The sequence below is a fragment of the Aquarana catesbeiana genome, linkage group LG01 (genome assembly GCF_042186555.1).
Source record: "Aquarana catesbeiana isolate 2022-GZ linkage group LG01, ASM4218655v1, whole genome shotgun sequence".
Taxonomy (NCBI): Eukaryota; Metazoa; Chordata; class Amphibia; order Anura; family Ranidae; genus Aquarana; species Aquarana catesbeiana.
Window position 1 is genome coordinate 156,107,033 of NC_133324.1, and position 24,579 is coordinate 156,131,611.

Consider the following 24,579-nt stretch of genomic DNA (forward strand, 5'->3'; position numbering starts at 1 on the left):
AAAAGCAACAATTTTGGGGGAAAAAAACATTTTTTACTTTCTGCTATGAAACATATACAATAAAGATATATATTTAAAAAATCAAATTTCATCCTCAATTTAGGCCAATTTGTATTCTGCTACGTTTTTGGTAAAAAAAAAATCCCAATTAGCCTATATTGATTGGTTTGTGCAAAAGTTATCGCGTCTACAAACTATGGGATAGATTTAGAAACTTTTTTTTTTTTTTTACTAGTAATGGCGGCGATCAGCGTTTTTTTTTTTTTTTTTTTTTTTTTGCGGGACTGTGACATTGCGGCGGACAAATTAAACACTAAGTGACACTTTTTGGGGACCAGTGACGCCAATACAGTGATCAGTGCTGAAAAAAAAAATGCGCTGACACTGTATAAGGGATTAAAATCAGGGGCAATCCAAGCATTAAATGTGTTCCCTATGTGTGCTTTCTAACTGTGTGGGGGATGCTGACACTAGACAGAGAGATCAGTGTTCCTGATATCTCTTCCTCTGTGACAGAACGACGGTCTGCCTTGTTTACATAGGCTGACCCCGCCGTTCTGTCATTCCCCCGAACGATTGCAGATGGCCGCTGGACCCCCTGATTGGCTCCCGCTGTGTCCAAGCACAGCGGAAACTGGTCGCCAGCAGCACGTGCACCGCAGACCAGGGAGCACGAACAACGTACAGGAACATTGTTTCACATAGCCGGGCAGTCCAGAAGTAGTTAAAGAAACACTTCTTCCTCACCCATTGAGGGACACAATTCAGATCTTGTTACTGTCGCTTACAGGAGGATTGGACACTGAGCAACTAAAACCCTCCTCTATGCAGCATGCCTCAATTTTTCTAATATCCAGAGAAAATGTAATTCTTTTCCTCAACTCCATTGAGAAAAATATAACCAGTCTTTGCTAGCCTTGTTTCTAAAGTTTTATTTTTTCCTTTGGATTCTTCCATCAACTTCAGTCAAAGTTTCTCACTACATTGTTGCATGAGCTGATCTCTAGTAAGCAGCTATCCGGATTGGTCTTTCCTATTCCTAGCCTAGAATGTGAACGTGGGGCACTAGGATAGGCATTGTGGTGCATTTCAGACCTTTGTGTGCTGCTAAAGGTTAGCCTTGGCATTGCATCAGCACTTGCCCCATCTCTAAAGTCATTTGGGCTGAAGCACAGGGAACCATCCTGCTATTTGCACCCCTGGGCTCCACTTGAATCTCTTGATACTGCTTGTTTTACCAACACTGCAAGTGTTAATGCAGATTGACTGAGTGCTGACATTATCTTCTGGATGGAGTGTTGTTCATCCTCTGTGCTGTTTCCTGCCATTCAGCATAGTGGATGCACCATCTTGCTGCTCCTGCTTTGCAGAGCACCACAGCGAATTTTGATTCCTTGCACCCATCTGCAGTGATCTAGTCACCTCCTGGCCATCTGATCCTCCTCAGCTCACGTCTGCACATAGACAAAGAGGGAGACATTTTTACTGTTGGCAGTAACCCTTAGCCCACACACTTAACCGTTCCAGAGACGCCTACTATCCTCTGAGGGGATCGACGCCTGCAATATAGAATCTTGTGATCCTTTAGTTATAGGTTCTACACCATCAGTGTCTCCTTAGTGGCCAGATTCACCCAAACCTTTGCACTCCAGTTCTCTTCCCTGCAGTCTTACCTTCCTGAGACCATAGAATAGGTCTAGCCATGGGTTATTACCATCCCTGACTCAGATTCAGAAGTCTATTAGTCTACCTCTGAAGAAACTATGTTTGGGCCACCTCTTCTTCCATCACCACAGAATTACAAGGGGTCGCTCCGGACCTTATTGATGCAGTGCATACTTCCCTGCATTTTAAGTATTAACCAGCTCTTAAAGATACAAAAAGACCTTTTGCACCCCAACTGCTTTTCAAAGTTTTTTCTCTGTGCAGATTGGAAGCACCATGGAGGGTCCTGGGCCCCACCTGAGAGTAAATTGGAACTGTCCTTTGGGAGGGAATTTGTTAAGCGATGGTCTTTGCATGCTTACCTTCAACCACCAAGACCAGGCCTATTTCCGACATTTGGTGTTTACAAGTTCAAATGAATATGTTTTGCTAGAAAATTACTTGGAACCCCCCAAACAAAATATATAATATTTTATATATATATATATATATATATATATATAATATTTTATATATATATATATATATATATATATATATATATATATATATATATATATATATATATATATAAAAAGCAGAGACGCTAGAAAATAAAATGGCGTTCGTTGCAATATTTTATATCAAAACAACAAAAAAGTGTGGCGCTGAACAATGTCATATACAACTGTAAACAAGTCAATAGACAGAAGGATCAATTATATCTGCTTAGAGCATGTAGTCCTCATGTGAACATTAAAGATACATAGTCTGTATGGCAATATGTTAAACAGAATATTGAAGAATTATATAGATATCTCGACTAAAAATCCGCTCACTACCACCAAGAGTTGAGGAGGCTTACCAGATGAGGTGGACCCAATGGGGCATACGCCGGATTGGGTCGGACAAAGCTTAGGTGGTGAGTGGCTGTGTATACTCCGAGAAGGATGCGGTCTCGCGGGTTTGTTGTATTCATCCAAATTGGGAGGTGTACGTAATCTCCCGAATGTGGGAGGTCATGTAGATCTTAAGGAAGTGATGGGGTGTTCCGTAAGCAAACCCCTCAAGGCAACATTCCGTGGACCAGAAATTGATGTGGAAGGATAGGAAAAGAAAAAAAGGGCCACATAGTGTAAATCCAAAAAACAAAAAGTATTTATTTATAATAAAATAGATGTACACTCACATGTTAATCCAAAGTTTAAAACAGCGCTGTATGAGAAAAAGTGGCGACAATGGGGTCCTGCCCGACGCTATCACCAGGCTTTGTAATGAGCTGTAGTTAGCAGACCCTTTTGTTGTTTTGGATGCACCATTTGAAAGAAACCATCCTTTGGGCCTGTAGCAGGAAGTGAAGCCTATCTAGGTGTCCTGCTTCTGTGGAGTTTTGGGTAGTACTCCATTCTTCAATATTCTGTTTAACATATTGCCATACAGACTATGTATCTTTAATGTTCACATGAGGACTACATGCTCTAAGCAGATATAATTGATCCTTCTTACTGTCTATTGACTTGTTTACAGTTGTATATGACATTGTTCAGCGCCACACTTTTTTGTTGTTTTGCTATTTTACACTTTGGTCGTGTTGGCTGCTTCTGTGTCCCTCTTTTTAGGGTAGCGCAGAATTATTCTATATATTTAATATTTTATATCGCCCTGTATTTGCTCAGCAATCTTTCAAACGCAATTTTTTTTTGGAAAAAATACACTTCAATGAATTAAACAAAACGAAACAGTAAAGTTAGCCCATTTTTTTTTTTTTTTTTTTAGTATAATATGAAAGCTGATGTTACGCTTTAAAGTTGCGCACACTCGTGGAATGGCGACAAACGACAGTACTTAAAAAAAATCTCCATAGGTAAAAAAATTTTTTACGGTTACCTTAGAGTTACAGAGGAGGTGTTGCGCTAGAATTATTGCTCTTGCTCTAAAGATCGCGGCGATACCTCTTGTGTGATTTGAGCTCTGTGTCTTTGAACACTGTCAAAACGCCAAGATCTGCGTTTTTGAATACTGACGTTTTTTTTAAAACTGCCGCCGTTGGCTGCCGAGTAAACCATAAAGTGACGTTGACCCCCTATAGCAAAGCCGACTGCTATGGGGCACTTGTGTGGGAGCTCTCCCGAGCCGGGCAGTGTGCTTCCATAAAGACACAGTGTGCTTCCATAAAGACACACCGTGCTATTCAGCCCCACTTCCTCCTCACAGGATTTAATTGATCGCAGCGGCAGCCAATGGCTCCCACTGCGGCCTCTGTGTCCTGTAAGAGGGGGGAGAGCAGTGTTGCAGACAGGCACAGTGCTGGATTGAGAAAGGACTCAATGTTTAGGGAGATGGAATGATACAACTACTGAGACATTTTTTACCTTAATGCAGAGAATGAATTAACCCCTTTGCGCTGACTGCCTCCCGGCCCTTTAGGAATTTTAAAAGCCGGGAAGAAGAGGGGGGCATTCGAGTCATGTGACCACTGTGTTTCTGTCAGTGGTCACATGATCGGGAACTTTCCAATCCTCGCCAGCTACTGTGTTGGGAGCATGCTCTCAGCACACTAAGTGGTTTACAAAGGGCATTGTATGTGTGTGTGTGTGTGTGTATATATATGTGTGTATATATATATATATATGTAAATGTGTGTGTGTGTGTGTATAGATAGATATATATATATATATATATAGAGATATCTATCTAGATAGATATCTCTATATATATATATATATATATATATATATATATATATATATATATATATATATATATATATATATTAGGGTTGTCCCGATACTAGTATCGGCACCGATACCGAGCACTTGGGCAAATGCTCCCGATGCTTCCCCCGATACCTGGAAGACAGCTGTGATCGGCGCGTGGGGGAGTTACAAGCTTCTCCCCCAGCGACTTTCAGCAGCTTTAGTGACATACAGCGGTGATCGCTCACCGCTGTATGTCACTGCATCCTCCTCCATGCCCCCTCCTTTCCTCTGTCCCCCTCCGTTCCTCTCTTCTTCCCTGTGCCTCTCCGCTGTCCCCTCCGTTCTGCAGTGCCTCTCCGTTGTCCCCTCCGTTCCCCTCTCCTTCTCTGTCCCTCTCTGTCCTCCCCCTCCGTTCCGCCATCCTCCTCCTCCTTCCTTTGTGTATGGACAGAGTCAGCTGACTGTCCATTCACATAACTGAAACATTGTAATCTCCTGTGATTACAATGTCTCAGTTTATGAATGGAGAGGAGCCACTGTCTTCTCTCCATTCATTCTCAGTGCAGCTGAGGCTGCAGAGAAAGGGACTGGGGAATCTCTATCCTCTGTCTCTTTCTCTGTCTCAAGGGGGAGATTTCAGAGGTCTGTTAAGACCCCTGATATCTCACCAAAGCCCCCCAACAGGGCTGATTTAAAAAAAAAAAAAAAAACACATATTGCAATAAAGAATAAAAAAAATATTATTGTAAAAAATAAAAATTGTAAATAAAAAAAAAAAAACACACACACCGTCCCCCCCCCCCCCCCCCCAAAAAAGAAAACTGTCAAAAAAAACAAAAAAAAAACACTGTCACGTGACATTAAAAAAAAGTATCGGTAATCGGTATCGGCGAGTACTTGAAAAAAAGTATCGGTACTTGTACTCGGTCCTAAAAAAGTGGTATCGGGACAACCCTAATATATATAGATAGATATATCTATCTATATATATTATGGAGATATATATGACCACTCGGCCAGGTCGCCGAGCGGCTGCATATATGCATGCAGCTGGCATCCATGGATTAAAGTAAAGAAAAATTCTTGACTTTGGAACCACTTTAAGGATTTTGCAGCCTGGCAGTTTGAATCCCACCTAAAATCCCAGTTTAACCTGACAGGTTCTGCCCATTGTTCTGTGACCGTAACCTTAATCTGTCAAACCATGGCAGAATGGGTTTCCCACCATCCCCCAGTGTCTTGATTTTACTGTGAGTATTTTTGTTCATTTCAATTGTATGAGACATACAATTGAAGAGTGGTAGAGTAATTTGTCCAAACAACACTATGTTGCTTTCATTAAAGGGTTTGTAAACCCTCATGGATTTTCACCTTAATGCATTCTATGCATTAAGGTGAAAAACCTTCTGAAGTGCTGCAGCCCCCCATTTAACTTACCTGAAAGCTGTCATCTTCCGGGAATGAGCATATCAGATCTAGCTGGTGTCTTGTGTCCTGATTGGAAAGATTGATAGCAGCGCAGCCATTGGCTCCCGCTGCTATCAAATTTAATGAAGCGGCGCCAGGGCAGGGCCGACTCCTGCATTCTTTGTGAATGGACACAGATGCAGACTCGGGAGCGCGGGCCCGCACAGGTGTCCACCGTAGAAAAGCCCTCTCCAACGTGCACACTCAATGGGGGGAGGAGCCACCAGCACCGCTGAGGGACCCCAGAAGAAGTAGATTGGGGCCACTTTGTGCAAAACGAACTGCACAGTGGAGGTAAGTATGACACATTTGTTGTTTAAAAAATAAAAAAGTTTGTAAAATACATTTTTCTTCTTTTAATCCATGTTACACTTTCCTTCTCTGTACAGTAGTATTGCACAGAGCGGACCAAAGCCACCTACTCTGGGGTCCCCTGCCAGTGAGTCTGCCTCCTTCTCTTCTCGGTGTTCCATAGGAGGCTACTTCCTATGGTGTCCCACCTGTGATCTCGATCCTGAGCTGAGCTGTCTGTGTCTAAAGACAGACAGCGTGGCTCGGACCCACTTCCTCATCACAGGATTTGACTGACAGCAGTGGGTGCCAATGGCTCCCACTGTTCTTAGCCGAAGCCTGTGAGACCTGCTACAGATGGGCACAGCCCTGGATTGAGATCAGGCTCACGTAAGTATAAGGGGAGTTGAGGGAGTGATACACATACTGAAATATTTTTTACCTTAATGCAGGAAATGCATTGCGGTGAAAAAAATGTTTTCGACTTTACAAACACTTTAACTGCCGTGGGCGCTGTAAAACAGTGTTTGCCACTGGTTTTTAACATATTTAGTGTGAATGAGTCTTCAGTATATCAGTTTTTTTAATCCTTTCCTGTGTCTATTTTTTAGCGGCTTTGTTTTTCTACGACTAATCTGTCCTGCTATCCTTAATCCAAGGATGTTTAATATCATCTCAGGTAAGAAAAAGAATCCTTAACGTGCTTACTTTAGTGTTGCAAAATAAGTATGATGTAGCTTCTAATGTAAGAATGTGTTGCATTTTTTTCTCATTAATAGGGAGCACTGTTGAGTCATTGATCGTGTTCAGGATGCAAGTCTGGACAGACGTCTGTACAGGCAGGCAGTTACTAGAAAGTAGGAAGATCGGTGAACTACGAGAGCGCTTGCTAGTGCCCTCAGAGTTCAGTGAGAACTACAAGTTGTCTGCGTTGTGGCAGGCAGGAGTTGTAGTTCATTCACAGATCGTTCTGAATAACTGACGTGACCAATTGGGCAGAGCCCTTTGCGGTCAAACTCTTTTTAAATAGTGACAGCGGTGTGAAGATTCTCCGACCTCTGTCACAGCGGGGGTCCAGGGGGCGCATGCAGGTGCTCATTTACACTGTGGCTCTGTGATGTCAGCTGATTTTATCCCACTTTTGGCTGATTCTGAGTCACAGGAAAGCACAAGTGCACTCCTTTGGCCCACGAGAGAAGAATGTCCAAAAAAGCTTTGGCCATACTTCTCTCTTAAAATGTCTGTGCCCACATGCTTTGATGGGAACAGAATGAAATATATAAGCACTTAATTATCTTGTATTTATAAGCGCTTGTATCATAGCTAGTAACTAAAGTGTTCTCAGGATCTAATCTTTACTGTTTTGATATTTATTCTCTGATAGATTCTCCTTCTCCAACTGCTGCAAGGACGTTGACGCTGGTCGCCAAGTCTCTGCAAAATTTAGCAAATTTGGTTGAATTTGGATCCAAAGTAAGTAAATAGAATACATTTAAAACCAATTTGAAGAAATAGTCTATCTAGGCACTAAGCTACTAAATAAAAAAATTGCAAAGGAGCTCGTGTGCCTTGCAGCACTGGTGTCCTTGATTCACATCCCAGCCAGGCCAATATCTGTGTGGAGGTTGCATGTTCTCCCCGTGGTTGCAAGTTTCTACTAGGTACTTCGGTTTTCTCCCAACCTCAAGAGACTTGCTGGGAAGTTAATTGGCTCCTGTTTAAATTGTCCCTAGTTTGTGTGTGTGTGTATGCATGGGAGATAGGGACCTTAGATTGTAAGCTATTTGAGGGCAGGGAATGATGTGAATGGTATCGTATGTAAAGCACTGCCTAAATCGACAGCACTATATAAATACCTGTAAAACAAAATGGGGGGAAAAAACCTATAGCAACCAATTAAATCTTGTTATTCTGGGGTACAGTTTGTAAGCCTGTACAGTACAATTGTGTGAACCCCTAGAGTACACTAGATATGGCATGGGAACAGGTCAATTCATACCTCTTATCACAGTTGTTCAGAACCACAAATCTAGTTTAATTATTGTGTGTTTCTATTAGGTATTTCTATTTGTGTGATATGAAAGTCTTTTAGAAACTTTAGAAATTTTCCTTATCGGGAATCTTAAACTATAGATGCATGTATCTCCATAGACATGTTGCTTAAAAATGTACTTATGCCAAGGATCTTAGTTTGTGTATAAAAACAAAAAACTTGCCGACATGCTGGCTAGATTTTTAACCGCTCCCTGCCCAATCATGTGACCACAGTGAATTGATGTCCTGCCAGCTCCTGATCACCAGGATCTGTCTGACCGCACCCTGGGGTTACCTGTGAATTCGTTATTCTCGGGATTCATTCTGAGCATTTCTTGGTGACATGGTACATCCTCTAATCCTTGGAGAGGGCTTCTGTATCTGTGTTGTCCATGGCTAGGCTGTGAGTCCTTCCTTGTTGGCAAATTAATGTTAAGTTCCATCTCCTGGTTGAATCAATTTGACCAATCCCATACCATGTCTCCTCATATTTAAAAAATAAGTTAAATTGCATTTCTGTTTGGAACAGTGTTGAGCGTACAGGGATAACTCTGTAGTTACTCCGTAACTCTGGATTGGTGTCTCCCTGGTGGTATAGTATTGTACCTAATATAGCATGAGATCTCGAATGTCAACGGGAACACCATACGGTTAATTGCCTTCCCTGTGCTTGTTTTACGGAATGTTGGGAGATTATGCTCCCTATTTATGAATCCAAGTGAGGCATTAATATTTCATTTTAAAATAATTAGGTCTGTAGTAACATAATTATGAAACATGAACTTGTCCATCATGTCTTCAGCATTGTGGACAGTGCAAACATATGCTTCTAAGGCTTCTTGAACATTCGTTTTAAGCAATTATCACTTGAAAACATTGGTATCTTGTAACTTTGTTAACTTTTGTCTAAATGTAACTTTTCTTAAATTTGTATTTTAAGAATATTTGTAAATGGCAAATACTGAGGTAAAGATAATTATGTGCATAAAATTAGCTTCTTCTGAACTTACATTTCTGTTCAGTAGAAGGGTTTTGATAATTAAGTATAAAACCTACTTAAATTACCTAAAAATTTACCAACCCTTCAGTAATAGTAACTTGATACAAGTCAACTATTCCAATACTTATTGTGATGAGCAAATTTAGGTTTTTAGCACATTTTTAAAGTTGAAGCAAAGACCTCTGTAGTGGGGTCCCCCCAACACTTCAAACGTTAAATGCTTGTCTTGTCTAGGGGAAATGGAACAAAGCAATGGCAGTATCTTTGCCTTATCTCTCTTAGTTACATAGTAGGTGAGGTCGAAAAAAGACAAAGTCCATCAAGTCCAACCTATGTGTGTGATTATATGTCAGTATTACATTGTATATCCCTGTATGTTGTGGTCGTTCAGGTGCTTATCTAATAGTTTTTTGAAACTATCGATGCTCCCGATGAGATCGCCGCCTGTGGAAGGGAATTCCACATCCTTGCCGCTCTTATTTAGTAAAGAACCCTCTACGCAGCTTAAGGTTAAACCTATTTTCTTCCAATTTAAGTGAGTGGCCACATGTCTTATTAAACTCCCTTCCGTGAAAAAGTTTTATCCCTATTGTGGGGTCACCAGTATGGCATTTGTAAATTGTAATCCTATCCCCTCTCAAGCGTTTCTTCTCCAGAGAGAATAAGTTCAGTGCTCGCAACCTTTCCTCATAACGAAGATCCTCCAGACCCTTTATTAGCTTTGTTGTCCTTCTTTGTACTTGCTCCATTTCCAGTACATCCTTCCTGAGGACTGGTGCCCAGAACTGGACAGAATACTCCAGGTGTGGTCGGACCAGAGTCTTGTAGATTGGGAGAATTATCGCTTTATCTCTGGAGTTAATCCCCTTTTTAATGCATACCAATGTTCGGTTTGCTTTGTTAGCGACAGCTTAGCATTGCATACCATTGCTGAGCCTATCATCTACTAGGACCCCCGGGTCCTTTTCCATCCACCATCCTGTTGATGCTTGTCTTCTCTGTGTTGTGGCCGAGCCCTCGGCATCCTCACTTACAATCCAAAACCAGCGGTCCTGCATTGTATCAGATGATGTTAGTGCCTACAACCAACTGAGCAGTCAAGGAGCTGCGGGCAGGAGTTTTTAGCTGAGGACGCGGCTTCGGCCTAGTCCGCGAGGCTGGACGCTGCGGACTAGGTCGAAGCCGCGGCCTCGCCTAAAAACTTTGAATCGTGAATCGAGTTTTTATTTTTTTTTTTTTAAGAAAATCGCAGAATTTTTTTTTTTGTGGAAAATCTCCCAGCCCTATGTTCTAGTGAGCCCATCCCCCCCCCCACAGTTAGAACACACTAAGGGAACACAGTTAACCCCTTGATCACCCCCTAGTGTTTAAGCCCTTTCCTGCCAGTGACATTTACACAGTAGTCAGTGCATTTGTATAGCACTGATCGCTGTATAAATGCCAATGGTTTCAAAAGTGTCTGATCTGTCCGTCACAATGACGCAGTCTTGATAAAAATCACAGATCGCTGCCATTACTAATTAAAAAAAAAATATTAATAAAAATGCCATAAATCTATCCCCTGTTTTGTAGACGCAATAACTTTTGTGTAAACCAATCAATATACGCTTATTGCGATTTTTTTTTTTACCAAAAATATGTGGATGAAAACATATTGGCCTAAACTGTGGAATAAATTAGTTTTTATATATTTTTGGAGCTATTTATTATAGCAAAAAGTAAAAAATATATATATTTTTTTTTTTTTCAAAATTGTCACACTTTTTTGTTTATAGCGCAAAAAATAAAAACCGCAGAGGTGATCAAATACCACCAAAAGAAAGCTACATTTGTTTTTAAAAAAAGGACGTCAATTTTGTTTGGGTACAATGTCGCACGGCCACGCAATTGTCAGTTAAACTGACGCAGTGCCGTATCGCAAAAAAAGGGCTTGGTCAGGAAGGGGGCAAATCCTTCCGGGGCTGAAGTGGTTAAAACGTAATGAAGCAACATATTATATCAACATTTACTGGACGATAAGGTACATATATCTTTGCAGTGCCAGGAGAAGGTCACTGAAAGGGTCTTTTTTTCAGCTTTAAAAACTTCTTCACCAAACGAATCCAAATGTTTTTAATGTTCGGCATTTACTTGACTGTAATATCTGCTGTGGAGTATATTTAAAAAGGAGATCTTTCTAAAGCAACTGGACTCCAAGTAATAAGCATATTACAATACTGATTGTGTTTAAATGTTTAAGGTGAAGATTTCAGCTGTGCACAGTAAAAATGCCTGTATGTTCTAAAATTCACCAAATCTGTAACCATTTTGACAATACATGCAATAGCCAAATTCATCCTTATAGTAGTCTATTAGCAGTTTTAAAAGAATGCAAGCACTGAAAAAACAGATGTGTGACTGGGCGCTAGGTTTCAGTGTTTCCTAAATCCCAATTTTAGGTTATATTAAAGAGGTTGTAAACCTCTCTGTGTAAGCTGTACCCATAGGTAAGCCTAGAATTAGGCTTACCTACAGGTACTGTAAATATCTCCTAAACATGCGCTGTTTACGAGCTATTTACTGTATACTGCACTGATTATGTCATCGGCCCATGCTCTCTGAAGGAACAGCCACCCGTGCCATTCCTTCAGGCGCGTGTGGCGTGACCGGCGGCTCCCGCGCGCATGCACAGGAGTGACATCCGCGGCCCTGGAAGGAAGATGGGCGAAGATGGCTGCGGCCTGCAGCGGGGACGACGCGGGCTTCGTTTGCAGGTAAGTTTCACACAATGTGCTAGTATGTGATGCATACTAGCACATTATGCGTTTACTTTGCAGGTAAGAAGAATGGAAGAAAAACCCACCTGGGCTTACTTCCTATTTAAAGCCCAATTGAACTTTCAGATTTAGTGGGCTAAATACATTTTGGGTACATCAAAACAAAGGTGTTTAATGTTAGATTGTATTCTTTAGAAAGCATCCACAGCCAGTCTGTCCCCTGCCAACATGTTCTGGAGAAAAGGACCCTTAAGGATAAATAAAGGACCTGCGTATACCTATAGGCACGTGATTATTATGCAGGCAAATTGATGAATAGATTAAATACTGCACATACAAGAGCTGTATTACCTACCACAGAATTGGTATTGATTCATGAGATTTACTTCTTCCGGAAAGCACCTGGAAACCTGAAACAGCTGGTCAATAAGCAACCTGGGGTTATATTGCTGCCTATTGGAGAAAAAGATACTAGGCACATAGAAAACGAAAGCCTGGTACACACTGAGTTTTTTCTCCTTCAACCCAGCAAGCTGAACGGGGGTTTGGGGGGGCGGGACTGAAGTGCTCAGGAGGAGCCACTGTGCTAACAATCCTATGTCCTCCCCCGCTGAGCTATAGTGTTCTGATAGGGGGGTGCCCCAATACCCCCATAGAACACATCAGTGATCAGCCTGTGTGTATGGCCCTTTAAGGTCATCCCCATAGAGGTTATAACCCCTTCAACACTTCCTGTTCAGTTTTGCTTAGTGTCCCTAGGAGAATGGATGTCTTTCCCTGCTATATTGCTTAAATTGGAAGACATTAACAGCTACTGGTAGATTAAAGCAGAATGTTGGAAATCCCAAAGTCCCTCCAGTCAGCAAACAATCATAGGTTTTCCCAGTTTATTAGGTATACTGGTGTTCTGTCACAGTAGTTTTTCTGTCCCCATGTCTGAAGACTCACTCTTGTGAGTAGCTATATTATGTGTTGAGGATTTTCTTCTGTTTGTATCTGAGGCTATGTGTACGGTATTTGCTGCAGAAGAGGCTGTAGCTGTCAGGCCATTTTATGAAGCGGGTAAGATTTCTTCTTTTACTACTGGGCTTGTCAAATAACCTTTTTGGCCTACAACCTGGAAATATTTTGGGCATGAAGGAGCCCTTCCTTTACAATTTAAAGCTTGGGCCTTACTGTCCTGTTTCTCTCCGGGCTGTTTATGCCAGAGCTACCATTTTATTTTCCCGCCGGTTTCTCTTCTTGGCTGGGACTGGTAAGGAGTAGCGTGTGTACCCGCCTTTTCCTCCTGCCATTTTTTTCAGCGTGGAGCAGTTTTCTGTCCTCAGGACCAAACAGCATTCTGAGCAGAGTGACAGTATTTTCTCAGCCAATAATCTTGTTGATCCCTACCTCTGCCTGCAATGACAAGTATTCACAGCCTCCTGGTGCACCTCTTAATCAATAAGTATTCTTTTGGAAATTTGAGCAATGTTTTTTTCTCTTAAAGAGGTGTTCCTGCCTCGGGGAAAAAAAATAAAGTAATTCAATGATTGTAGCTGCTGACTTTTTTAATATAAGGACACTTGCCTGTCTAGGGAGCCCGCAATGTCGACACCCTAAGCCGATCCGTCCATCGGTTTCGGGTGCAGGCGCCGTCATCTTCACTATGAAAACAGGAAGCTAAGCCTTGCAGCTTCACAGCCTGTTTCCTACTGAGCATGTGCGAGTTCTGCTGCGCTTTCTGAATGGTCCAGTTGTCTTCTGGGACCTGTGTGTCTTCCAGTGGGGGGGAGAAGGAAGGGCCGGAAATACGTAGATCACCGCACAACAAATGTGGCAATCTTACCAGGAAGTGGGAGCGGATAACACCCGGAAGGGCCGGAAATACGTAGATCACCGCACAACAATTGTGGCAATCTTACCAGGAAGTGGGAGCGGATAACACAACACCCTCCCCCCCCACCCCCCCCCGAAAGGTGCCAAATGTGGCAGCTATGGGGGGGGGGAAGCAAACAAGCAAAGCTTCCCCTTTCAGGATGTATTGTGCACTATGTGCAAGGTAAAGCTTGACACAAGGAAAGACTGGGACTTTTTGCTCTTCTTTTAGAACCCAGTTGAATCCGTGTGCTAGCAGTAGTTTCTGACCACCTCTTCCCTTCATCTTTGGTTCTCATTTTTCCTATCTCGCAGCAGATTGTTATATTTCTGTTTGACTCGGGAGCATAAAACAACCCTCACCACTTTCCAAGCAGAACCTAACGTAGAGGTGTCTAAGTTTTCTGATTGTTTTTGGCATCCCTCTAGAGTAACCCCCCTGTGTCTTGCCTTAATAAAGCTTTGACCATTTCCAATAAAGATGCTCCATCCTTAACCACTTCAATACAGGGCATTTTCACCCTCTTCCTGCCCAGACCAATTTTCAGCGTTGTCGTATTTTGAATGACAGTTGCGCGGTCATGCAACACTGCACTCAAATTAAATTTTTTTCTTTTTTTTCCCCCCACAAATAGAGCTTTTTTTGGTGGTATTTGATCACCTCTGCGGTTTTTATTGTTTGCGCTATAATCAAGAGTGACAAGTTTGAAAAAAAAACACAATATTTTTTACTTTTTGCTGTAATAAATATCCCAATTTTTTTTTTTTTAAACAAAGTTTTCCTCAGTTTAGGGCGATATGTATTCTACATGTTCTCGGTAAAAAAAATTTGCAATAAGCATATATTGATTGGTTTGCGCAAAAGTTATAGCATCTACAAAATGAGGGGATAGTTTTATGACATTTTTATTATTACCGTATTTATCGGCGTATAACACGCAGTTTTTTCCCCTTAACACCAGGGGAAAATCGCGGGTGCCTGTTATACGCCGATTCCCCGCTGACTGAGCAGAGCGATCGCCGACCGTGATTTGAAAATGGCACCGAAACACACAGAGCCGGTCCTCGGCTCTTCTCGGCCACTTTCGGCTTCACTCGAGCGCCGCCCGAACCTAGCCGAGTGTACTCGGCTAGGTTCGGCTAGCTCCGATCACAGTCACGCCCATCCCGGGCGGGACTACGAGTGGAGCCGAAAGTGAATGAGAGCCGCCGAGGACCGGCTCTGTGTATTTCGGCGCCAGCGGCGCCATTTTCAAACTGCAGTGACAATGAAAAGTCACTGCAGTTTAACTGCAGCCTGAGCAAGGCTGCAAATGGACACAGAAAGCTGCAGATCAGCACTGACAAAGCTGCAAGGCTGCAAATGGACACTGATAAGGCTGCAAATGACACCAAGGCTGCTGACTGCAAGGCTGCAAATGACACCAAGGCTGCTAACTGCAAGGCTGCAAATGACACCAAGGCTGCAAATGACACCAAGGCTGCAAATGACACCAAGGCTGCAAATGACACCAAGGCTGCAAATGACACCAAGGCTGCTGACTGCAAGGCTGCAAATGACACCAAGGCTGCTAACTGCAAGGCTGCAAATGACACCAAGGCTGCAAATGACACCAAGGCTGCAAATGACACCAACGCTGCAAATGACACCAAGGCTGCTGACTGCAAGGCTGCAAATGACACCAAGGCTGCTAACTGCAAGGCTGCAAATGACACCAAGGCTGCAAATGACACCAAGGCTGCAAATGACACCAAGGCTGCAAATGACACCAAGGCTGCAAATGACACCAAGGCTGCAAATGACACCAAGGCTGCAAATGACACCAAGGCTGCAAATGACACCAAGGCTGCAAATGACACCAAGGCTGCAAATGACACCAAGGCTGCAAATGACACCAAGGCTGCAAATGACACCAAGGCTGCTGACTGCAAGGCTGCAAATGACACCAAGGCTGCTGACTGCAAGGCTGCAAATGACACCAAGGCTGCTGACTGCAAGGCTGCAAATGACACCAAGGCTGCTGACTGCAAGGCTGCAAATGACACCAAGGCTGCTGACTGCAAGGCTGCAAATGACACCAAGGCTGCTGACTGCAAGGCTGCAAATGACACCAAGGCTGCTGACTGCAAGGCTGCAAATGACACCAAGGCTGCTGACTGCAAGGCTGCAAATGACACCAAGGCTGCTGACTGCAAGGCTGCAAATGACACCAAGGCTGCTGACTGCAAGGCTGCAAATGACACCAAGGCTGCTGACTGCAAGGCTGCAAATGACACCAAGGCTGCTGACTGCAAGGCTGCAAATGACACCAAGGCTGCTGACTGCAAGGCTGCAAATGACACCAAGGCTGCTGACTGCAAGGCTGCAAATGTCTCCAAGGCTGCTGACTGCAAGGCTGCAAATGTCTCCAAGGCTGCTGACTGCAAGGCTGCAAATGTCTCCAAGGCTGCTGACTGCAAGGCTGCAAATGTCTCCAAGGCTGCTGACTGCAAGGCTGCAAATGTCTCCAAGGCTGCTGACTGCAAGGCTGCAAATGTCTCCAAGGCTGCTGACTGCAAGGCTGCAAATGTCTCCAAGGCTGCTGACTGCAAGGCTGCAAATGTCTCCAAGGCTGCTGACTGCAAGGCTGCAAATGTCTCCAAGGCTGCTGACTGCAAGGCTGCAAATGTCTCCAAGGCTGCTGACTGCAAGGCTGCAAATGTCTCCAAGGCTGCTGACTGCAAGGCTGCAAATGTCTCCAAGGCTGCTGACTGCAAGGCTGCAAATGTCTCCAAGGCTGCTGACTGCAAGGCTGCAAATGTCTCCAAGGCTGCTGACTGCAAGGCTGCAAATGTCTCCAAGGCTGCTGACTGCAAGGCTGCAAATGTCTCCAAGGCTGCTGACTGCAAGGCTGCAAATGTCTCCAAGGCTGCTGACTGCAAGGCTGCAAATGTCTCCAAGGCTGCTGACTGCAAGGCTGCAAATGTCTCCAAGGCTGCTGACTGCAAGGCTGCAAATGTCTCCAAGGCTGCTGACTGCAAGGCTGCAAATGTCTCCAAGGCTGCTGACTGCAAGGCTGCAAATGTCTCCAAGGCTGCAAATTACTGCAAGGCTGCAAATGTCTCCAAGGCTGCAAATTACTGCAAGGCTGCAAATGTCTCCAAGGCTGCAAATTACTGCAAGGCTGCAAATGTCTCCAAGGCTGCAAATTACTGCAAGGCTGCAAATTACTGCAAGGCTGCAAATTACTGCAAGGCTGCAAATTACTGCAAGGCTGCAAATTACTGCAAGGCTGCAAATTACTGCAAGGCTGCAAATGACACCAAGGCTGCAAATGACACCAAGGCTGCAAATGACACTGGACAAGCATGCAGATGGACGCTGTGCAAGGCTGCATTGATGGGCATTTAAATGTAAGTTTTTTTCCTTTAAAACATTTTTTCCTTATAATTCCCTCCTAAACTTGGGGTGCGTGATATACGCCGGTGCGTGTTATACGCCGATAAGTACGGTATTTATTTTTATTACAAGTAATGGTGATCTGCAATTTATTTATTTTTATTTTATCATGACTCCAACATTGTTACAGACAGATCGGAAACTTTTGTCACAATTTTGGGACCATTCACATTTATACAGCGATCAGTGCTATAAAAATGCACTGATTACTGTATAAATGTCACTGGCAGGGAAGGGATTAACACTAGGGGGTGATCAAGGTGTTAAATTTGTTTCCTGGGGAGTGATTCTAACTGTGGGGAGAGGGGACTCACAAGAGGAGACCGATCAGTGTTCCTCTGTACTGGGAATTCCAGATCGTTCTCCTCTCACCTGACAGGACGTGGATGTGTGTGTGTTTACACACACACATCCATGGTCCTGCTCTGTTAATGGGCAATCGTGGGTGCCCGGCGAACATTGCTGGCACACGCACTGGCTCCCGGGTGACACGGCGGTGCGCGCGTCCCCTAGACGGCTGGGAAGCCCAGGACATCATATGACGCCCGCCCAGGATGGGAGATCCCTCCTGCGGACGTCATATTACTATGGGTGGGTAGGGAAGTGGTTAAGTGGGCAGGAAGTGGTTAACTCGCAAAAAGTATTCAAACAATTTCTCAATCTACTTACTCCTTGATGGGCTCTGCCTTTCAACCCATGCTAGTCTTTGCACTATTGTCCCAGAATTTGCCAGAATGGTCAATAACACTAAGCAGGGACTTGGCAAGTGCGGTTGTTGACATTCAGTCTATTGATTGCATTGACTAGATAATTGTCACATTTTGTATGTGACATGACCCTGGATGCTAGTCAAGTTCTTTCCTGGATGAACCTTTCTTTGACCCTTACATATACCCAATGAAGTAGATGGCCTCAGGTGATGAAAGACAGACCGAGATTAATCAAATCATCCTACATAAGTTGTACCTGTTTATTTTTAGCTCTCTCTCCTCTACATTCTGTTCAAATTGTAGAATTTATAGTTTACCTGATTGTCCAGAAGGCAGAGGGCAGGGAGCTCAAATTATACTCTGCAGCGCTCAGTGAGGAGAGCTCTGAGAGCTGATTGAAAGGAAAATACACACCCCCTCCCCACCCCTTTCACACAGAGTTGAGGCTGTCAATCACAGGTTGTGTACTAGATATCCTTCCCCTGTCAACTTTTTTTCTGTTGGTGTCAGGAAAACTTGTCAGAACTGACTCATGCTGATAGCAGAGGAACGAGGCAGCAGACAGAAATGACACTTGGTGCTCTGGGTTGTGACAAGTATGCACTATAGAGGGATATGCTTTGTTCATATTTCATGTTTGAGATTTACTACCACTTTAAGTGTTGGTTGGCAGAAAAACCGTGTGAGTGTGCCTTGTTACACCTACCCTTTTTGGGAAACTGTCTTTTAGGCTCTTTGCTGAAGCTAGTAATTAACGTTGAGATGGGGTGAGAGTCACTTACCTAGTCCTAGCAAAGCTAAGGATCAACAGAGCAGGTCAGCGTTTTCAAAACAATCCTTTCATTCCTCCAAGTCAGATTCCAGTTCCCAAAACTTTTTCCACCCATCTGGGTTCAGGGGGTTCTAAATGTTTTAGCAAATCAAAGGATCCAGACTTGAGGATAAATACAACACCCACATGAAGGTCCACCCCTGCCAATTCCATCCATGGTGGGCAGACATCTTGGGAATCTCACACAACCAATGCCTGAGTGCACGAGATAGTATTAAAATTGAGTTTTATCTACTGCCTTGACTCTTTACATCTTCAGTTTCTTAGCAACGTTAGATGGGCTTTCATTCAGCCATTTAAGCACTGTTGTCCTAGGAGGTTCTTTTTCCCATTCCCTGACTGAAAGGTTTCAAAATGTTTACTTAAAAGAGAAGTATGGGATTTTTTTTTTTTATCCCATATTAATACTTACCTAGGTGAATGCAGCATCGGACCAATGTTGCATCTGTCCCCGCCGACCTCTTCACTGAGAACCGAGCGATCGAACATCGCCGATGGCTCGGTTCTCTCATCTCCCTGAGCGGAAAACTGCTGCCTGTCAGTCAGCATCTCTCCTGTGGAGGGGCAGGGAGCGGCTGTCTCGGCTCGCTGAGAGGCTGAGACTGTAATCAGCCCAGGCACCTGGCGGATCCAGACTTCTTAAGTCAGGATGACGTGGTGCCTGGACTGATACTGGTGAGGTCAGCAGAGAGCAGACTTAAGCCCGCTCTCTGCTGAAAATGGTTTACAGGAGTGCAAAACAAATTGCACTCCTGTGACCCATAGGAGAAGCCCAGCCGAATGAGCCCAGGCTGGACTTCTCTTTTAACCAGTTGCCGCCCGCCCACCATCAAATGACGGAGGAGCGGCGCGGCTCTTGTTCTGGGATGACTTCATATGATGTCGCCCCAGAACGACCGCTCTCGTGGCGGTGATCGCGGCCGAGCCGTGTTGCTAGGACACGGTGCGACCCCCAATCTCTGTAAAGGGCCGTGGCTCTTTAACCATGTAATGTGTCCAAACACAGCCGGTCACGTAAACACAGAGATGCCGGTAATCGGCGCTCCTTGCCTCACACTGACAGAGTGTGTGGCGAGAAGAGCCGATCAGCGGCATCTCTTCATAGGGGACATCTACACATGTAATCAGGGCACTGATAAGTGCCCTGATTACAATATAGCGCGACCAGTGCTACCAATCAGTGCCATTTGTGATGCCAGTCAGTGCTGCTCATTAGTGCCGCTTATCCATGCCACCTATTAGTGCCCATAAGTGTGGCATATTAGTGCCTCCTCACCAGTGCAGCCTATCAGTGCCGCCTCATCAGGGCACATCAGTGAAGGAGAAAATTTACTTATTTACAAAATTTACTGATAAAAATAAAAACCTTTTTTAAATTTTCGGTTTTTTTGTAAAAAAAATAAAAAATCCAGTAGGGATTAAATACCACCAAAAGAAAGCTATATTTGTGTGAAGAAAATGATAAAAATTTCATGTGGTTACAATGTAGAATGACCGCGCAATTGTCATTCAAAGTGTCAGCGCTGAAAGCTGAAAAATGGCCTGGGCAGGAATGTTCCCGGTATTGAGGTGGTTAAACCTGTTTAGTTTCAAAAGGCAATATTCATACCACCTTGGATTTAAAGGCTCACAATGCCTTTATACCTCTACAAAATATTTGAATGGAGTCTAGTTATTGTCTCATTTACATAAGAAAAACATTTTTACACATTCTCATCTTTTCAGGTCTTTAGTGATTTCTTTGATCTGCTGTGCAAGACTGACAGTTTGTGGATCTTCCCTTTGGCCTAGCCTTAGCCCCAAATGTGTTCACTAAGGTCCTCACATCAGTTCAGAGCCGCCTTTGCCTCAGAGGCATTCTAGTCATATGATACCTGGATGATCTGCTGTGAGAGCAACTCTCCTTGGGTTTGGACTCAAATGTGTCCCTCCATCCAGAGGTTTTTGGGGACAATATGGCTTACATTTGGGAATGTGAATGTGGATTTGCTTGCTTTTTGGTTCAGCAAGAAGCTGAACAAATTTGTCTCCAGGATGTGGGTTTAAATGGCAGATGCAGTAGAAGCCTTGGTGGAACAGTGGGATCGATATCCCGCATCTATGCATTGCACTGGTTTAATGGTCTGGCTGCTGAAACTCAGGTTATAAGTGATTGATAATTTGAGATTTAATTATCCTGATCATAATAAATGCTCACAAATCTACTTCTTGCAAGGTTGATCATTGAACGTGGGAGACTTCTTTTCAGTAGTGCGAGGCTCTAGGGCAGTGGTTCTCAACCCCTCTAGTGCCGTGACCCATTGATAAAATTTCCCAAGTTGTGGGGACCCCTAACAGTAAAATTATTTTCCTAGCGTGGGTTGTCAGCACCCAAGGCAAGACAAATAATTTGTGCCTCTAACCCACAGACATTTAGCGCTCCCTGAGTCCCTTCCACTCGTACAATATTAAAACCCCTTATGGTACATTTTAGGATGGTACCACTCCTTCTCTTTGTTCTCCTTTCTTTCCCTTTTATCTCTCGCTATCCTAATTTCTTGTTTTTTTTACCCCCATCCCTCTCTTTAGCCGTTTTTCTTGTTCCTTCTCTTATGCTTTCTCTCCCTATTTCTTTGTTCCTCCCCCTCTTTTCCTCTCCCTTCCATGTATTCTCTATTTTTTTTTCCTTCTCTTACTCCTTGGTGGGGGGATGGGATGAGTGGCAATGCTGGCAGGGAGTTGGCATGAGTGGCAGTGCTGGGAGGAGTTCTGATCAGCCAACTTAGGTGCTCTTGGTCAAGGTCATCTACTGATCTGAGAACTGTAGTGGGGACTTTTAATGGCAACTATAATCACAGATAGTGTTAGTCACTGTGTCCATGACTTTGTAATGTCTCGTAGCAGTGACACCTATGCCGAAATCAGGAGATAGGGTCTCCTCCAGCCCCTCCCACTTCACATTCCTCACCAGTCAGCTGACCTCTAGTCTCTGCCCCCCCAGCCATGCTGTGAACTGACTGGGCAGCTGCGAAGAGGATGAGTGGGCGACCACAGGCTCCAGGAACAGCCCTGCTGGGCGACCGCAAAAAGACTGGGAGAGCGGTGCAGGCTTCAGTAACAGCCCAGGATTCAGTGACCCCTGGCAAATCATCATTTGACCCCCGAGGGGGTCCCGACCCCCAGGTTGAGAACCACTGCTCTAGGGGTTCTTCCACTTAATTTTTCAAGGCACCTTGTTCTTTCTTTCCTTCAGTTGGGGCTTGAAAAACACTTGTCTCATGACTTAGATGTCTGTCCTGTCAATCCATTCTCTGTCAACGACCTGCCAACCATTCTTTGGTTTGTACTTCTATACAAGACAGACAAACAAACAAAACAGTTTTCTGAGCTGTCAGCATCATCCAGTAAGTAGCCCCATTGATGTTAGATAAATGTAAGGTCCTTTTAAGACCAAGAACCCACATTTTTTCAAAAAGAAAATCTGCTTTTCTCATTAATAAAGATATTGTGTTGTCTTCCCTGTGTCCGGCACTGGTTTACCCCAAGGAGGTTGCTCTCCATTGCCTGGATGTAGTGAGGGCCATCAGGATTTGCCTTTCTGCTACTGCTTCTTTTGGGCAGGCTGATTAGTGGTTTATCATTCTAGAAGGCCCTAAAAGAGGTTCTCCATCTTTCCGAGCCACTATTTCTAAGTTGATTCCACAGATTCCTACACAATAGTAGGATTATGAGTTGCTTGATAACGTGCCTGCTTAGTATTTTTGTACCCACCATAAAATGATTTTCAAGGAGTCCTTTGGGGACAAAGCTCCATCCTCACATATGCTATTTATGTGTCTGTCAATTTCCCCTTTAGGCAACAGTAACACTAGGTTGCTTACTGCCGAACTGTGTCTCTGACTGAGAAAATAATTTTTCAGTGAGTACAAAAATCCTTTCCCTATTCCAGTTAGGTAGTGCAGCTAGGTCTTGTCTCTGCCTTCAGCGTATGATTCGACAGTTAAGAAGCAGAACCTGCAGAAATGTTTTTTTTTCTTTGATCTGCTTGGATTTCAGCTTTTAAAAAATACTGGGCAGAAGGTTTTACTGGCCATTTTATTTACCTTGTCAAAAATGCAGGGTAGCTGTTTATGAACATGGAAGCCTGGGGTGCTTTGTTATGCAAATACTGACTTCCAGAAACCTGAACTTGTCCAAATCGCCAACCTTGTCTCGCTGTTGGTTAGTGAGACTGTTCATGCTAGTTGTGGTAAGAGAGCAGGCAAGTACAAACTCCAGAGAGCTTAGGACTAGCTGTAGATGAGTCACTATCCACACATTCTAGGTGGATGGGGGAATTCTCATCGCTGTGTCTTTGTATTCTGACAACTGGCAGACATTCCCACCATCAGAATACACTGATCAATGCTGCAGTCTGTAGCCCACAGCACTGACTGAGCATCAATTTTCCAATAAGGCGATTAAACAGAAGTCAATCAGCAGGCTGACTTCTGTTTAGTCATAGTGGCCATACTCTGATCGAAATTTGTCTGGTTACTGCTGAACTGGTTGAATATCCATCCATGTATGGCCCAGCTTTAGTTTTGGGGCTCTCAAAGTACAAGTGTCTGCTATTAACCTTTTTATACATTTAAATACGTCACAGGTTTGTTTTAAAGTGAATTTTTTTTCTTTTCTTTTTTTCACATTTTAGATATATGAATGAATGTAGTTATCTTAATGTGCCATTACCAGCAATAACCAATATGATCCTGATTTTTTTTTCTTTAAATATTTACATTTTTGAAACATGTTTTGCAGGGACAGCCTTATGTGCATGTTATTTGCAGGCTCTGCTTCTCTGTACTGGCATGCCAATTTATTCTCCTTTTTGAATGCAAAGAACAATACAATGCTTAGACGGTGTATCCTGTTATAGCAGATGCTTAGTCAAGGGGGCTGATCGGGCTTGTTGGAGAGACTGCCACAAGAGTGAAAATCTACAGAATATGTAAATAAAATACCCCCATAAAAATATGACTCTGAAAAACATGGAAATACACTACAGTTGACCTGCTAGCTGTGGAATGTGATAATACCACATCATTTGTTCTAAAGTGTATGTGAAAGCCAAACTTTTTTTCTTTAGTTTGAAAAGAAAGAATGGGGAAGATTTTATGCCATTCTAAGATTTTGCAGACTTTCCTGCTGGGGAGATTTCTCTTAATTTCCTGTCTTGGAGATGCAACAGTAAATAAGAGAAAATCTCTCCAAAGTGAACAGATTTCCCATCACAAAGAGTTGTTGCAGAATCAGGTGTCCCATTGGAGAATTATCTTTCATCTTCATCTTCTATTGACATCTGTAAACTGGATCTACCCACACTTTTTGCCTTGATGACTAGGGATGTGCTCTGACATCCTAGTCCGAACCCACCTGAGTGAATCAGCCCGGAAACTGTTCTGTACTGCATCAATCATAGGTGGCTTGTATATGTGCCGCTGTGGGGTAGGCAGACCGGCAGGCTTGCTCAAGTTGGTTCAAGCTAGGATCCCAACATGGTTGAGCTCATCCCTTTTGATGACGATGGTCAACTAGAACTAGGGGTGAAACTCTTCTGTGGGGAGCCAGATAACAATAGAACTGTCTAAAGCCTAGTACACACTGAGGTTTTTTTTTTTCATTCAACCCAGCGGGCCCTGCCACAACATGACGATGATCTGATGTCAATCAGCAGACCTTTTTCAGTCATGACCCTTCGACAGAAGCCGAACTGGCTGCTGTACACATGGGCCAAATGTCGGCGGTTTTCCATTGAACTGGCCAATACCGCCTGATATTTGGCCCATGTGTACAGCTCTTATCCCTACTTTATTGAAAACTGAAATGAAA

At 43.6% G+C, this 24,579-nt stretch overlaps 1 protein-coding gene across 2 annotated transcripts in view; it reads left to right on the top strand.

Annotated features, from left to right (window-relative positions):
- Positions 1-24,579, top strand: part of RASA1 (RAS p21 protein activator 1) — a 204,523-nt gene that overhangs the window by 167,980 nt on the left and 11,964 nt on the right. For both annotated transcript variants that reach the window (XM_073624467.1, XM_073624468.1), the window contains exons 21-22: positions 6,713-6,780; positions 7,486-7,574. In XM_073624467.1, the coding sequence (XP_073480568.1) occupies positions 6,713-6,780; positions 7,486-7,574 (157 nt within the window). The remainder of the gene's footprint in view (positions 1-6,712; positions 6,781-7,485; positions 7,575-24,579) is intronic.